The following is a 17,579-nucleotide window of genomic DNA, read 5'->3' on the forward strand; positions in this document are numbered from 1 at the left end:
GCATGGGTTCAAATGGTGGACCTATGAGTTGTGTTAACACAATATTAAGATTCCACAAAGGCACTGGTGGTGTTCTTGGGGGTATGATTCTTTTTAGTCCTTCCATAAAGGCTTTAATAACTGGGTTTCTAAAAAGCGATGTTGCATGTTTAATCTGCAGATAAGCAGATATCGCAGTGAGATGCATCTTAATGGAAGAGAAGGCTAGATTGGACTTTTGTAAGTGTAGTAGGTAACTTACAATGTTTTGTGTGGAGGCGTCTAGTGGCGTAATTTGATTAGCCTGGCATTTACAAACAAATCTTTTCCATTTGTTAGCATAACAATGTCTGGTTGTGGGTTTTCTTGCTTGTTTAATGACCTCCATACATTCTTTAGAAAGGTTTAGATATCCAAATTTTAAGATTTCAGGAGCCAGATTGCTAGGTTGAGCAATGCTGGATTCGGGTGTCTGAACTGTTTGTGTTGTATTAACAGATTGGGTCTGTTTGGTAGTTTGATGTGGGGTACCACAGATAGGTCCAACACTGTGGTGTACCATGGTTGGAGAACCCACGTGACCAGCTGATCCATAGAACATTGCCCTTGGACTGAGGGTGTGGATACCTAGACACGAAGTTTTGGCATTTTGCGTTTTCTTTTGTTGCAAGTAGATCTATGTTTGGTGTCCCCCAGTGGTAGAAGTGATCTTGTAGAATCTGGGGATGTATTTCCCCTTCGTGAGTTTGCTGTTGATCTCGACTGAGATTGTCGGCCAAGTGATTTTGAATGCCTGGTATGTATTGTGCTATGAGGCGAATGTTATTGTGAATTTCCCAATGCCAAATTTTTTGTGCTAAGAGACACAGCTGTGACGAGTGTGTCCCCCCCCATTTGTTTAGATAATACATTGTTGTCATATTGTCTGTCTTGACAAGAAAGTCTTTGTGGGCTAGAATTGGCTGAAACGCTTTTAATGCTAGAAATACTGCTAGCAGTCCCAAGTGATTTATGTGAAGTAGTTTTTGTTGATTGTCCCATTGACCTTTTATGCTGTGATTGTTGAGGTGTGCTCCCCACCCAATCATGGAAGCGTCTGTTGTGATAATGACGTGAGGCACTGGGTCTTTAAAAAGCCGCCCTTTGTTTAAATTTACAGGGTTCCACCATTGAAGCGAAGAGTGTAATTGGGGGTCTATCAACACTAGATCTTGGAGTTGACCCTGTGCCTGCGTCCATTGTTTTGCTAGGCACTGCTGTAAGGGCCGCATGTGTAGTCTTGCATTTGGGACAATAGCTATACATGAGGACATCATGCCTAGCAGTTTCATCACAAACCTTACTGTTTATTGTTGGTTTAGTTGCATGCTTAATCTTACATTTTGGAATGACTGAACTCTTTGTGGACTTGGAGTGGCAATTGCTCTTTGTGTGTTGACTGTTGCTCCCAAGTATTGCTGTAGTTGGGATGGTTGTAGATGTGATTTTAGGTAATTTATAGAAAACCCTAGTTTGTGTAGAGTATCTATGACGTATTGCGTTTGAAATTGACATTGTTGCTGAGTGTTGGCTTTTATTAGCCAATCGTCCAAATATGGGAATACGTGCATGTGCTGTCTCCTTATATGAGCTGCTACTACGGCTAGACCTTTTGTAAATACTCTGGGGGCTGTTATTCCGAACGGTAGCACTTTGAATTGATAATGTTTGCCTTGTATTACAAACCTGAGGTATTTCCTGTGAGATGGATGGATGGTTATGTGGAAATACGCATCCTTGAGATCCAGTGCTGTCATGTATTCTCCTAGTAAGGGAACCACGTCCTGAAGCGTTACTATGTGGAAATGATCAGATTTGGTGGAGAGATTCAGTGTTCTGAGATCTAAGATAGGCCTTAATGTTTTGTCCTTTTTTTGGAATAAGGAAATACAGGGAGTAAACGGCTGTTCCCTTCTGGTGATAGGGTACTAGCTCTATGGCTTGTTTTTGTAGCAGTGCTTGGACCTCTATATGTAATATGTCTAAGTGTTGTGGAGACTATCTGTGCATTTCTGGTGGAACATCTGGAGGGAATGTTGTGAATTCTATGCACTAACCATGTTGGATAATTGATAGGACCCACGTGTCTGTGGTAATGTGTGTCCAATTGTGGTAGTATTTGGTGAGCCTCTCCCCCACTGGTGACAAGTGTTGGGGTAGTGTGACATTGAAGTCAGTGTTTGCTAGGGCTTGGTTTGGTGGGCTGGAATTTCCCTCTTCCTCTTGGGAATTGTCCTCTATAGGAACCACGACCCCCCCCTCCCCTTGGTATTGTGACTGGTAGGTGGGTTTTTTTTGGGAGGTGGATGGTTCAGATGTCTGTTGCCGAAACCCCCCTCTAAATTGTGGTTTCCTAAAAGTGCCTCTGAATTGTGGGGAGTAGAGCGCGCCCATGGCTTTGGCAGTGTGTGTCTTTTTTCATCTTCTCGATCGCGGTATCGACTGGTGATAAGTGTGGTGAATGCAGTGGGGATGGTTGTGGTGAGACCTGTGGTGGTGGTGACTTGTATCTAACCACTTTGGCTTTTGGTTGCGTTTCTGATTCTTGAAAGGCTAGTTTTCTTTTAGATTTGAGTGGAGGGATGGTCTGTATCTTCCCTATATCCTTCTGGATTTGTAACCTTTGTTGCGTTTGGTCAGGTTCTTCTACATCCAAGTCCTGCTCAAATCTGTGCCTTTCTTTGAGCTGCATCGAAAGCCCTTGCTCCTCAGTGTATGAGGATCGTTTCGGCTCCGAGGCAGTTTTTTTCAGTACCGAAATTCCTAATGTAATTATCTTTTTCGGTTCTGAGGAGCTTTTTCGGAGCTTGCTTGATTCGACAACTCGATGCCAAAATGTTTCGGTGCTGGAATCTCGACCGGAGTCGGAAGTCTTCCGCAACCCTTTGGCCTTCTTCGGTGCCGATGTTATCTGGTCACCTTCCCTTCTGTGGGTTGAGTCATGGCCTGCTGGCGGTGGCGTCCCCGTGGCCTTGAGTTTTTTGGTGTGACCCTGGGTTTGTGACGGGCAGGTTTACTCACAGTTTGTTGCACCGTCGAGGGTCGTTCACCGTCAGATTCATCCGAGTCGGTTTCTTGGTTGGAAATTCTTTCTTTCTCCTCGATGTCGGGATCTTGTTTCGGCTTCGACGCCATTTGTAGTCTTCTTGCGCGTCAATCCCTCAAGGTTTTCTTCGATCGAAATGCTCGGCAAGCTTCACAAGTATCCTCTCTGTGTTCGGGTGACAAACACAGGTTACAGACCCGGTGCTGGTCTGTATAAGGATACTTGGCGTGACACTTAGGACAGAAACGGAAGGGGGTCCGGTCCATTGGTCTTGAATGACGGGTGTGGTCGGGCCGACCCGGCCTCGATGAAAAGTGGAAGCCCCGAAGGGCCGCTGAAGCGGTCTTGATTTCGGTGCCGATACCCTAGAACTAAACCGGTACCGAACGAGAACAATACCAACACATTTTCAATATTTAGCTAACTTTCCCGATTCGAAATACGGAGCGAAGAGGAACACGTCCGAACCCGATGGCGGAAAGAAAACAATCTAAGATGGAGTCGACACCCATGTGCAATGGAGCCGAAAGGGAGGAGTCACTCGGTCCCGTGACTCGAAAAGACTTCTTCGAAGAAAAACAACTTGTAACACTCCGAGCCCAACACTAGATGGCAGGAACAGTGCACAGCATGTGTATCTGCAGCTACACATGCCATCGAACATATATATATATATACACACACACATATATATATATATATATATATATATATACACACACACACACACACAGACACTGGCTGAACTGAGAATTTAGCACATCTGATAATGTAATAATGGATGTGTGGAAATGAAAGATAGGTGCTTATTAAGCTTCACTGTAGTGCCACATTGGGTGAGCTCTGTGTTAGCCTCACTGATTTGGTAGCAGCACTCATGGTATATGAAAGGTTCTGCTGGGATTGAAAGTCTAGTGCAGTTATTATGCAGGAAATGTTTCAATGAGGGCGTAGTCATTTTAATGGTTAGCACAGGAATGGTTTCTAGAAAACCCACTCTCTGGCATTATTCATCTATTCTCAGATAATCAGCCTGGACCCTATTTAGTAAAATGCATCTCTTCTGCTTTTACTCATTAGGAATTGATTCCTGGTGACTGCTCTGTAGCACTGCCAAGACTACATTTCTCTAATTTCCCATTTGAGTCCTTCACTTTCATTTTGGCATTCCAATCTAACTTATTATAATTGAGTAGCGCCTAAAAGGGTACCAGGTTCATGCTCTCTTTTTGGGTTAGCTTTCTGAGGCTGTGGCTCTAAAATCAAGGTAACTCCCTCAATGATCATTTTTTACCGTTAGGGCACTCTGGAACCAGTAGATCCTAGGTAATAATGGGATTGTAGCCAGGATTAAGCTGTCACTAGGTAATGGCATGCAGCAGGACAGATAATGGCTATGTGATGAACTCAAAACGCCATGAGTCATTTTTACTTTCTTGCACAGCCAACAGGTGGCCAACATTAGATGCTCTATCTATCCCCAATACATCTAGGAGTGCATGATACAGTCGGCAGAGTATGCTTATTCTCCATGGATTTCTGCACATTTGCACATTCCACATACTGGGATAGTCTATGTCAGGAGTAAGTGGTTTATCCAGGCTTGGTTTTGGGTTTGTAAATCCCAGAATGCAAAGTAAGGGGACAAAAACTGGATGGGCTACATGGGACTACATACGTTATCTGAGAAATGTGTTGAACAAATATTCAGGCAAATTTCCACCACCTCCACTACTAAGTGAACATCAAACAAAAACTACACATCACACCAGACTCGAACAGACTATACACAGACCACTTTACAAATGGATTTTTCAAAAATATGATTCTACAGCGTTAGTTCAAAATGGATACTTTTTTTTATTTCCCAAAATGTTTCTAGTGTGGGAAGTCTACTATCTCCAATTTCGTCAATAAGAAGAAATGTTAATCACTCACCCTTCGAAACGTGGAGGAAAAACATTTCTTCTTCTACTTCAAACAATCAAGCACTGGCAAAGCTAATAGGTCTTGCGTATCTGAGAGATATTGGCTGAGTGGCACAGAGGATAATGACGTAGAGGAGAGTGGTGTAGGGTAGTGTGGTGTAGAGTGGAATGGCATAGAATAGAGTGGCATAAAAAAGAGTGGCAGAGTAGAGTGTTGGAGTAGAATGGAGAGGAGTGGCAGAGAGTTGTAGCATAGAATGAGGTAGAGTGGAATTAGTGGCAATGTGCAGTGGTACAGGGTAGGGTGGCATGGAGTAGGATAGAGAGGCATAGAGAAGAATGAAGAAGAGTGCAGTAGAGTAATGAAGAGTTGAGTGGCGTAGAGTGATGTTATGTCATTATCTGGAGTGGAATACAGTGGCACAAAAAGATCATTTGTTTTCTTTACTGTTAAGAGAACATAAAATCTAACCACAAAAATGTAACTATATATAACCATGTTGGTTTTGTTTGAATTCATGTTTTTCAGACCCAGTTTTTTAAACATATTTTTAATATGCATTCTTTTTTCTTCAAAGCAGGTTGTTAGTTAGTACAATGATAACATGTCAGAGTGCAACAGCCACAAAGTGAAATATTTAAAAAAAATGCAAAATCAACAACATTCCCACATTTACATTACAAACGGATAACAAAATGTACCCGAATGTTATATTTAGAAGAAATATATATATATTTTTTTTTAAAGTTGGACCCACCAGGCTATTTCCATATCTCCTCAACAAAAATATGGGATTATGCAGCAAATATTGAATTAACAGTTTACATGTGTACATCAGCTCTGAAAAGAAAAAAAAACACAAAGAGCCTTTTTCCCCCAGTGGATTATATTGAGTGCGTCTTTAAAACAGTAATGTGTGTTTGTTTTTGCAAGATGATGTGTTTAAATAAAAGCCAGGCTGGTCTCTTTGCTCAGCTTTAACTCTTCTCCACAGGGCTCGTACCTTCTTATGGTTGAGCCTGTAATAGCACGTGCTAGTGCATGCATACCTATTGCAATACACTGTTGTATTTAGAAAAGGGCTTGGAGCCCTCCGGTTGCTTATCATTTGTTTGCTTGCATGGCACTCTTTTATACAGCCTCGTAATTGGTCACGGCTGGCAAATCATCATTTCCGCTCCTGTCCATGAAGCAGGGACCAAGCATGGATTGATTCAATCTAATCAGTGCTGGCCCACTGCACCAGACGTGATTGAAGTCCTATTTTGTTCTTTTTAATTTCCAGAGTCCTGCAAACAGAAGGCTTGTGACTGGCAAAAGCATGACCAGCAGGACAAACAAAATTGCAAAGTTTTATTTTCTATACTTAACTTTTTTAATTTTATTTTGCCAAGTGGCCTTTTCTCACTCACTTTGCACTCATGTTTCTTTTTGTTTTTCCTTGTGGGCACTGTTCTCAAAGATGACTATTATCTTGTTCTAAATATTGCAAAGCAATATTATTTCTTTCTTATGTGTAATTTTCAAATTTATGCTTTAACACATAATCATGCAGTCACCCCACTCCAATCCAAACCACTCAACCCAATCCACTCCAATCCTCCTAACCCATCCTACACCAATCCGCCCCACATCAATCCAAAACATTCTGTTCCATTCTAATCTGCCCCACTCCAATCCACCCCACTCCAATCCAGTCCACCTCACCCCAATCCAATCCACCCCACTCCATCCCACACAAATCCAGTCCACCTCAATCCAGACCAATCCAATCCACCTCAATCCAATCTAGTCCACTCCAATCCACCACAATCCAACTCACTCCAGTTTAACCCACCGTACTACAGTCCAACCCACTCCACTCAAATCCAAACCATCCCAATCCAACCTACCCCATTCCAATCCAACCCAATACACTCCAGTCCAACTCACCTCAATCCAACCTAACCCAATACAACACACACCAACCACCGCCTCACCCAAGTCCTTCCCAATCCAATCCCCTTTAATCCACCCCAGTCCAATCCAGTTCACTTTAATCCACCCCACTTCAATCCACCTCACCCCAACTTCAATCCATCCACTTCAGTTTACCCCCACTCCAGTCCAGTCTAATCCACCCCACTCCAAATCACCCCCAAACATACCCCAGTCTAATCCACCCTAGTCCTATCACTTCACTCCAATCCACCCACGCATATCCAATCCATTCCTCTCCATCCCAATTAACCCAACTTTATTCCAATTCACCCCACTCCAATCAACCTGTCTACCCCACACCAATTCAATCCACCCCAATTCAATCCACCCCAATCCAATCCACCCCAATCCAATCCACCCCACACCAATCTACCCCACACCAATCTATCCCACACCAATTCAGTCTAATCTACCCCACTCCAGTCCACCACAATCCAACCCATTCCAGTTCAACACACCCCACTACAGTCCAACCCACACTACTCCAGTCCAATCCGCCCAACTCCAATGCAAACCAGCCCAATCTAAACCACCAAGTACCAATCCAAAATACCTCACTCCAATGCAACCCATTTAAATCCAACCCACCACACTCCAATCCTACCCACCTCAATCCACCCCACATCACCCGAGTCCATCCCACTCCAACCCAACCCACCTTAATCCACCGCAGTTCAATCCAGTTCACCCAAATCCACCCCACTTCAATCTAATCCAATCCAGTCTAATCCAATCCAATCCACCCCACTCAATCCAACTCACCAAACTCCAAAACAATCCACCCCATCTCAATGCATTCCATCCCGCCCTAATCCACCCTTCTTTCCTACCACGCCCCAATCAAATCCATCCCACCCCAGTCCACTCCAATCCAGTCCAGTCAATCCCACTTCAATCCACCCCACTGTAGTCCAATATATCATACTTCACCCCAATCATATCCACACACTCCAGTTCAATCCATCCCACTCCAATCCATTCAGCCCACCCCAATCAACCCATCCTACTTCAATCCATCCACTCCAGTCCGATCCCCCTCAGTCCGATCCCCCTCACTCCAATCCACCACACTCTAGTCCAGTCTAATCCACCCCACTCAAACCTATCCCAATCCACCCTAGGCCCATCACTTTACTCCAATCCACTGAGTCCAATCCACTCCTACTCCAAGTCCACTCCAATCCTCCCCACTCAATTGCAGTCTAATCCACCCACTCAAACCTACCCCACTCCATTCTAGTCCAATCACTTCAGTCCAATTCACCCACCCGAATCTAATCACTCTACTTCAATCCATCCCACTCAATCCACCCTACTCTATTCCAATCAAATCCACCCCACCTCAATCCAACTCACTCTACCCTATTCCATTCACGCCACAACACTGCCACTGAACCACTGAACTCTATCTACTCTCCTCCACTCAATTCTACGAGTCTACACTCCCTGCTTCACTCTACAATACTCTACACCCACACTCCACTCTACGGTACTCAATGTCACAAACCTTTAGCCATGCTGAACAGCAGCTACACTGATGCACAACATGGCAAAAACACATTGGCAAAGCCAATAGCTCTTGTATAGGGGAGATCTACTGGCTTTGCCAATGCTTGTTCCAAAAGCAATTGCTCCGCGTGAAGGGTGAGCAGGCGGAAGGCTGAGATGGAAATGCAGCTAAAATACTCTCCTTGCAAGAGAAGACCAATGCGAAAAAAAACACTTTTACTGAGGTTGACACTTCAGCCAAATGACCCCTAATTAATCTTAACTAGAAGTCCGATTTCAAGCCTTCTGCTCCCACCACCAAACAGGGGTGTTTGATGTGAGGTTTGGAGTCAGTCCCTTTAATTCATGCACCCCTCCGACTCCCTTACTCCGGCATTTAAACAGGCAGGAAACATTCCCCAGGAACAATGAGGTGCAACAAAAATAGGCCCTTCTGTTCTCAAAAGGAGTGGCAATTTGGTGTGTGGAGGGGGACATCGCTGCTCGCTTCTGAGGTCATACAACTTTTTAGAAGCAGAGACAGGGTATATGTGGCTCATGGTGTGTCACAGCGATCTTTATACCCAGCAAGGTAAAGAATATAGATATCTAATTGATGGGACATTACAGTTTTAATCAACACCCCCTCACAAACAGAACTCTCTTTACTTAGGTCTCTCAAACGTGCCAGTAGTGTTGCAAGAGCAACCCCTGAAATGTTTGGTTAATAAAAGCATAACTTCAAATTAAGCCTTTCATGAATTATCTCTTGGCCTAAACTCTTCAGTGCCCCTGACATGGTAGATTGGCCTCATGTAAAGTGTTCTGCTGTCCTGGGGGTCTAGATGGAGCTACAGAAGACTGCTACGAAATACAGATAATCGCTAGTATTGAGGCGGCAGAGCCACGCAAACCAACATGTGAGAAAAAATGTGGGTGATTTTTGGCGTGCAGAGTAAAATAGGAGACAGTAACATATGAATGGCCAGAGGATGCTATTCTTGGCAGAGCAGAAGGGATAAACATCTGCCCCTTTGTGCACACCCATTTGGCAGAAGCGGGGACAGGCATGGGGTGTTCTGTTAACACTCTCACAGTAGTGTGGAGAGGTGGGCTGGAGACTGGGCCAGCTTCTCCCTTGCCACAGAGAGAGGGCTCTGCCATGCCATTCAGACTTGACTGTTTTTGTTTATTTTTCCCATGTACTCTTGTCCAAGTGTTTCTCTTTCTACGTAAGTAGGAAGACAGACAAATGCAACTGCAGGGGTCACTATTGTAATTGTATTTATATATCGCTTACTACCCCTGACGAGGTGTTGAATCGCTTTTTGGTGAGTAGCACGCTACTCCGGAACCCAAGGGAAAATAGTGGTAGATTGGTATAGGGAAATAGGAGTATATTATTAGTATGAATTAATTTGAGCAGAGGATATGTGAGTAGGTTAGTTGGATTGACTACGGTAATGGAGGGATAGAGGAGGGGAGAATCCAGAAGTGTTCATTGGGAGTTTGTAGTGATAGGATGAGGCTTGGGATGAGTAAAGGAGAGATGGAGGGAAGAGTCTGTGGTAAGGGGTTAGGGAGATCATAGTAGCAGAAGAGGTTTTGGATGAGTCAAAGGTGGGATAAATGAGGGAGAATACAGTAGGGTTGTTTGGGAGATCAGAGTAGTAAACTGAGGTTTGGGGTGAGCTAGATGCAGTAGAGGAGGTAAAAGCTCAGGCAGGGTTATTTTGGACATCAAAGTATTACAATGAGTTTGGGATGCGTCAGATTGGGGATGGAGGATAGATCGATAGAGACATGTACATAACAATAAAAACTCAGCCCTCTGGAAACTGCTTTTGCTCTGCTTTGAGGATCAAGCACTGACCAGGGATTGACAGGTCTCAGCATAGCTCCACCCCTTTGCATTTGTGACTTAACCTGTCGGTAGTACGCTGGGACTTCCAGAATCATACTTAACTTCGAGAACACGTACATGTGGGCAATGTTTCTCCGGCCAGATTTTTGCTTTTTGACCACCTGTTTTTTTTACCTTTTTACTGTGCGAGAGCCTAACAACCAGTGACTCACCCACAGTAAACTCCTGGTAAATAGACTGCGCATGTTTACCACCAGTGTCCCCCTTTTAAGATAAGGCTGCTGCGATGCAGCAAGGGTGAGGGTTACTTGGCTGTTTACACGTGAACACACGTACACATGCGTGCAAACATGTAAAGGCTGAGTGAGGAAGACTCCTATTGTGCGCAGCCTGGTAAAAGCGCACAGGTAGCCTGGAGCAGAGGGGATTCTGCAGGATTGTATACTGACCTGTCGTAGGCCTTATAATGTTAGTGTACACTCATAGGGAAACTCAGTGTGGTTTACTGTCTTGCCTGACGTGACACTCCATTGGACACCTACGGGGAGGTCTGCCTTCAAGTGCAACTTTGCTTCCCTTCGGCCTACCGAAACCAGTGAATTAGGGCATACCTGTGCAGGAAAATCAATTCTGCTAGTTTCAAAAAGGTATCTGTACAGCTTATGGGTTATCCAGGATTGTCATAATTCTCTGGCAATCCATGCCCTTACTTGTCCATCTGTTTTTGTTTTGTGTATAGACAGTTTTTTGCATTTTCTTCCTAAGTCCAGAAAGTGTGCTTCAGAATCAAGTGAGGTTCTGCACATTTCAATACCAGTGAGAGATCTTTCTTGCAGGAGTAATATTCTGCACTGAACCAATCAAACCAATCTTCATGCTAATTTCCCTTTGAAAAGGGAGTTGTTTTTGTCCACAACGATGCGGTTTTCTCATTCACTTTGTTAAAGGAGGCAAGGGTTGGTGATTCCATGCTCAACTCGTGGCCTGCTATCTTGTTGAAATCAGATGCTGATGTGCTCAAGACGGCAGAGTGAACACTCTCGTAGTTTGATTGATACCACCGTACCGATCTTACAGCAAGGCGCTTTTCCAGAGCTATAGGATGGACTAGATTTTCTATTTATGCAGACTTCGTCTTTATACCATTAGTATGAGTACGTCTGCGAGTCAAGGCTCATGGTCGCTTTCAATTCTGGGGATTATGGTTGATTACTTTGTGCCAAGCCTCAACAGTAAACTGTATATAATCCAGCACTTTCTTTGCACCCTGCCTGAAGGTGCAGTATGTGGGACTGTCAAACTGTGAGGCCATTCAGCAACTGCACGCCTGTATTCATTCAGCAATGGAGTAGTACAACTTACTCCTCTAGTTCTTCTTTATGGAATGATGGAGCCGCTCTCCACTCCACCCCCAAGTTTCTTATTCATCACGTCACCAGCTGTCTGAAGCGATAGTTGGTAGGTGAATGATAAAATCGCCACACACAATCAGTGCATCGTTTATCTGAAGTGTTAAATTTGCTGATATTGCCTTCTAGAGCGGGAAATGGGCCATTATTTTTGCCCTTATCTCCAGGAGGTATGTACATGTTCGTGTAATCTGTGCTCGCCTTTTTTAGGCGCACGTGTTGAACATTCCATGGGAGAGCACTGACTAGGAGGAACTGTACTTTTTGGGAAATGTACGTGGCCCTCCTTCTACTGCTAGCTGCAACTTGAGAAAGAAAATGCCCAAAAGGAAGGTATAAACAGCGATGGACTACAATGAAACCTGAAGGAATCAGCAACAATAATTCTTAATACAGAGTTCGGAGTAATGTTTTTTTCTTTATTAAGTAGGTGTGCAGGCCTTAACTACCATATTTAAGTGGATGGATAAACTGATTGTAGTTCATAACAATACACAAGTGATCACCTCATATTACCGAAAGTGTCCTCAAGAACCCTAAATTCACTGTTTGACGTCAATCTAAACATTTTAATAGGTAATCTAAAACAGCACCTCCTACTCAACCTAGCCGCCTATTTTAATGTCCCCAATTTGTTTGATATACAGGACTAACAGCTTCTGCTTACTAGTCAAAAGAGTACCACAGAGGATCTGAAAAGGGATTAGTAACTAATAGAAACCGAACGGTATACATCAGTTACTTAGACTAAGTTAAAGTAGTGCATTTATGTGATACTTGACACACTGTGGTCAGCTCTATATCAGACATGATGAAAAAAAGGATTAAAAAGATACACTTTCAACTTACATTTCTGAACTGCCTGAAGGGTACAAACTGCACTATGTCTCGTAAAGCCGCTTCTCCTGTTGCAGACTTCAAAACTCCATCATCGCCATCCAGGAATTCCATGGCTTTGAAATCAGCACTCCCGACACCAATGATGATAACAGACATGGGCAGCTTGGATGCATTAACGATGGCCTGCCTAGTAAGGTCCAAATCCGTGATCTCACCATCCGTCAGAATTAGCAGCACAAAATATTGCTGAAAGGGAAGTAATAATACATTATTTCGTCTTTTTTTTACGGTATATCTAGGATCTGTGTGATGCTTGGCAGGCATTTAGCTACATTTCCTTTGCCATTCGACCCATTTACATCTCTACATATACAGGTGCAGGATTCCATGATCAACCAAAGTCTCCAATGTCCCACTCAGATATTTACAGGATGAGTACAATAAGAACTGTGCAGAATCCTACTAAGATATGGTCTTGTTGGCGACGTTGCTAGTAAGATGGAGACCTGCACGTGGGTTTAATCAAATTGCTTGACCCTGAGCTCATCATGTTTCTTTTTCCCAGTTCCCATGATATCCCAAAAACGAGAATGAGCAGAGGAACTCAGCAAGAAAATGCAACAAAGATTGGTGCTGGTATTTTATCGCCATTGAGCACATGATACATCTCCATTTCTCTACCTGCTGCTCTGACCCACAACCTCCTTAGATCTGCTGGTCTTTGTTCAAGCTAATACTACCTTCCTTACCCACTGAATATATATGGAATACGTAGACCCTACCATACATTACAAGGATATTACAATAATCCTTAAGGCAAAGTTTGGAGTATTGTTTTTTCTTTAAGTAGGTATGCACACTACACCGGTCATATTTTACTGGATGGTGGCTCTGTCTATAGTTCATAACAATACATGCATGTGTAATAGTTTCACATAATTTATTTTCTTTGTACGGCTTTGCATTAGCCTGAACAAATTGTATTAAATATTTAAACATTATTTCTATTACATGACTTTCCTAAAAGACGATGTGCAATTAACTGGCTATCTAATACTTTAAAGTCCAATGAAAATCTATATACATTATTGCGCTTAAGATGTGGATACCCAACACTGATGACCTAAATCAGTTAAAAAAACTAATCATTAAAGAACAACCCGTTACCAGAGGTTGTTAAAAAAAGACGTGTACCAGCAATATAAAAACAAATCATCTCTCCTAATTGTCACTTGAATCTTCCAATCTTTTTGAGCCCTCAGGTAAGACCTGACCGGTATGTCTCATCTTACAATTTTTAAGAGTCTTCCCATGAATCAATCAGATGACATGAAATATGCAAGATACAGAGAGGAGATAGACTCAATGTTCAGAAGTAATAGTAAATCATAAGACGTACTGAAGAAACGACAAAAATATGGTCCTCATTTTCATGTGAAATTTACCAAATTCATTACAAATCTCAGTCTAAGTTGTTACCATCGCTATATATGAAAAAGCACTAATCATGTACAACATATTAGAAACTGAACTAAACTACTTTAATTATTTTTGCCTAAAATGCTGCCCTTTTGGGAGTCATTTGTGCACTCATATTTTACATGTAGGTTTGGTGCATCTGTATTGTATACAGAAATCAACAACCGAATCTCCAACCAGGTTAATGAGGTTGCATCATCTTACTTCCACACCCTCAAACTGCTACGGAACGTCTTCAAATGGCTCCCACTAGAAATTTGCAGATCTGTCACTAAAGCCCTCGTCACCAGAAGGCTTGACCATGGCAACAGTCTCTACATAGGCATCAAAGCCCAAAAGACTCCAAATGATACACAGCAGCTGGACTCACACTCAACCTACTTCACAGCACCGTAACAGCCAAAGACCTCCACTGGCTTCCAATTCATAAGCGCTCCCTTTTCAAACTCCTCACTCACACCTAAAAAGCTGTACACAACCAAGGCCCAGCCTACCACAACTGCATGCAGTTCCACACCCCATCCTGACAACTCTGTTGAGATAGCCTACTCCTTGCCCACAACTCCCGCATACTGAGAGCCAAAGCTGGGGGTCATATTTTCTCCCACATCACCCCCGAAGCTTGGAACGAGGTCCCACTCCACATAAGAGCTACCTGTGCATCCTGGAATTCTGCACAAAACTGAAATCCTGGCTCTTCCAATAGGGCTGCGGCAAACAGACCAAGTCAGATCATACTCAGGTGCCAGGACAACCTCACAGACGATATGCAAGCTCTACAAATCTAACACAACATGATATATAGTAATACATTTTATTTTGCATGATCTTTCTTGAAAAATGATGCTGCCATGAAGCATGTGTTCTGCAAATTAAAGAGGCCTTGTCACCAAAGATGTAAAATTTAATTACAAGCGCTACCATTTTGATGAAGAGTTTTCAAACTAAGGACAAAAATGAGTATTAAGACAAGGTGATATGCTGACATCGAACGGTCACAGTTATTAAGTTGACATTTAGTTATGCATGGGAAAATATGTCCAGGTGCTTCATTAAAGTCACAGATCGAAATCTAGGAACACAAGAACTCACTGAAAATATGCATTTGAGGCAAATGTTTGTGCCTCAATGGAGATTACTATTCCTTAGAAGAAAACCCAATTGGAGCACAGATGTAATTATGATCTGTTTTGTTTTAAGGAACACATGGAAATTTAATATTACAATTCTGAGGTGGAGGATATTGAGACATGTGGCTCACAAGAGGCATTGTTAACGATATTACTCAGACATTGTTGCTGTCCATCGGGTCTCGGTACCTGAGGGCGAAAAAAGGTGGAACTACAGATATAACCAACATCTGTCCCCAGAGGTAGACTGGGCTGAATCAGGATCCTATCTATATACCTTTGTAAAGTGAGCCACCCACATTTTAGACCCAATATAATATTCAGTCTTTTGGCCAAACTTGTTATACTCCGGCTAAACCATCTTTTAAACTGCTTGCCATCATTTTATTTTGCAGCATCCAATAAAACAACCCATGCCCTTGCTTGTCCATCTGTTTTTTTTTTAGTATAAACAGATTTTTGCATTTTCTTCTTAAGTCCAGAAAGTGTGCATCAGAATCAAATGGGGTTCTGCACATTTCAGTACCAGAGAGAGATCTTTCTTGCAGGAGTAATATTCTGCATTGAACCAATCTTTATGTTAATTTCCCTTTGAAAAGGGAGTAGTTTTTGTCCACAACGATGCAGTTTTACCCGTTGTTAGAAATGGGGTCTTTGGTTGACAGTCTGGTTACCCCCTGTTCAAGCAAGGACCCTCACTCTAGTTAGGATAAAAGAGAATCACCCTCAGCTAACCCCTGCTTACCCCCTTGGTAGCTTGGCAGAGCAGTAGGCTTAACCTCAGAGTGCTAGGTGTAAAGTATTTGTACCAACACACACAGTAACTTAATGAAAACACTACAAAATGACACAACACCAGTTTAGAAAAATAGGAAATATTTATCTAGACAAAACAAGACCAAAACGACAAAAATCCAACATACACAAGTCAAGTTATGATTTTTTAAAGGTTTAAAATAAAAAGAGTCTTTAGGTAGTTGTAACACCACACTAGCGCTGCTAGCGTGAAAATGTACCTGGTTTGCGTCAAAAATAACCCCGCACGGGCGGTGTGCGTCGAAAGTAACCCTGCACGGCTGTGTGCGTCGAAAACAACTCGGCACGGCGGTGCGCGTTGAAAAAGCCAGCCACACGTCGATCCGAAAGTCCCGCGGCGCAGGGTGCGATCTCTCAGCCTCCGTCAGCGATGCTGCGCGTCGTTTCTCCTGCTCCGGGCGTCGGTTTTTCGGTCGCGTTTCCTGCGGCGTCGTTTCTCAGCTGCGGAACCGGCGTCGCGTCGTTTTCTCAGCCGCGATCGGATTCGCGTCGATCTTTTCTCCGCACGGTGCTCGGTGCGTGTATTTTTGTCCTTAGGCTGCCAGCCTCTCCTTTCAGGGTCCCAGGAACTGGAAGGGCACCACAGAGCAGAGTAGGGGTCTCTCCAGAGACTCCAGGTGCTGGCAGGAAGAAGTCTTTGCTATCCCTGAGACTTCAACAACAGGAGGCAAGCTCTACATCAAGCCCTTGGAGATTTCTTCTTCAAGATGGAAGGCACACAAAGTCCAGTCTTTGCCCTCTTACTCTGGCAGAAGCAGCACTGCAGGAAAGCTCCACAAAGCACAGTCACAGGCAGGGCAGCACTTGTTCCTCAGCTATCAGCTCTTCTCCAGGCAGAGGTTCCTCTTGGTTCCAGAAGTGTTTCTAAAGTTTGTAAGTTTGGGTGCCCTTCTTATACCCATTTTAGTCTTTGAAGTCACCTTTCTTCAAAGGGGACTCACACCTTCTTGTGAAATCCTGCCTTGCCCAGGCAAGGCCTCAGACACACACCAGGGGGCTGGAGACAGCATTGTCAGAGGCAGGCACAGTCCTTTCAGATGAGAGTGACCACTCCACCCCTCCCTCCTAGCAGAGATAGTTAATCAGGAAATGCAGATCACACCCCAGTTCCCTTTGTGTCACTGTCTGGTGTGAGGTGAAAAACAACCCAACTGTCAAACTGACCCAGACAGGGAATCCACAAACCAGGCAGAGTCACAGAATGGTTTAAGCAAGAAAATGCTCACTTTCTAAAAGTGGCATTTCCAAACGCACAATCTTAAAATCAACTTTACTAAAAGATGTATTTTTAAATTGTGAGTTCAGGGATCCCAAACTCCACATGTCCATCTACTCTCTAGGGGAATCTACACTTTAATCATATTTAAAGGTAGCCCCCATATTATCCTATGAGAGAGAGACAGACCTTGCAACAGTGAAAACGAAATTGGCAGTATTTCACTGTCAGGACATATAAACCACATTACTATATGTCCTGACTTATCCATACACTGCACCCTGCCCTTGGGGCTACCTAGGGCCTACCTTAGGGGTGCCTTACATGTAAGGGAAGGGAAGGTTTAGGCCTGGCAAGTGGGTAC

At 43.4% G+C, this 17,579-nt stretch overlaps 1 protein-coding gene across 10 annotated transcripts in view; it reads right to left on the reverse strand.

Annotated features, from left to right (window-relative positions):
• CPNE1 (copine 1) overlaps nt 1-17,579 on the reverse strand; it is a 797,848-nt gene that overhangs the window by 61,525 nt on the left and 718,744 nt on the right. For all 10 annotated transcript variants that reach the window (XM_069243860.1, XM_069243864.1, XM_069243859.1 and 7 more), the window contains one exon: nt 12,584-12,820. In XM_069243860.1, coding sequence (XP_069099961.1) covers nt 12,584-12,820 — 237 coding nt within the window. The remainder of the gene's footprint in view (nt 1-12,583; nt 12,821-17,579) is intronic.

The sequence above is a fragment of the Pleurodeles waltl genome, chromosome 7, assembly GCF_031143425.1.
Source record: "Pleurodeles waltl isolate 20211129_DDA chromosome 7, aPleWal1.hap1.20221129, whole genome shotgun sequence".
Taxonomy (NCBI): Eukaryota; Metazoa; Chordata; class Amphibia; order Caudata; family Salamandridae; genus Pleurodeles; species Pleurodeles waltl.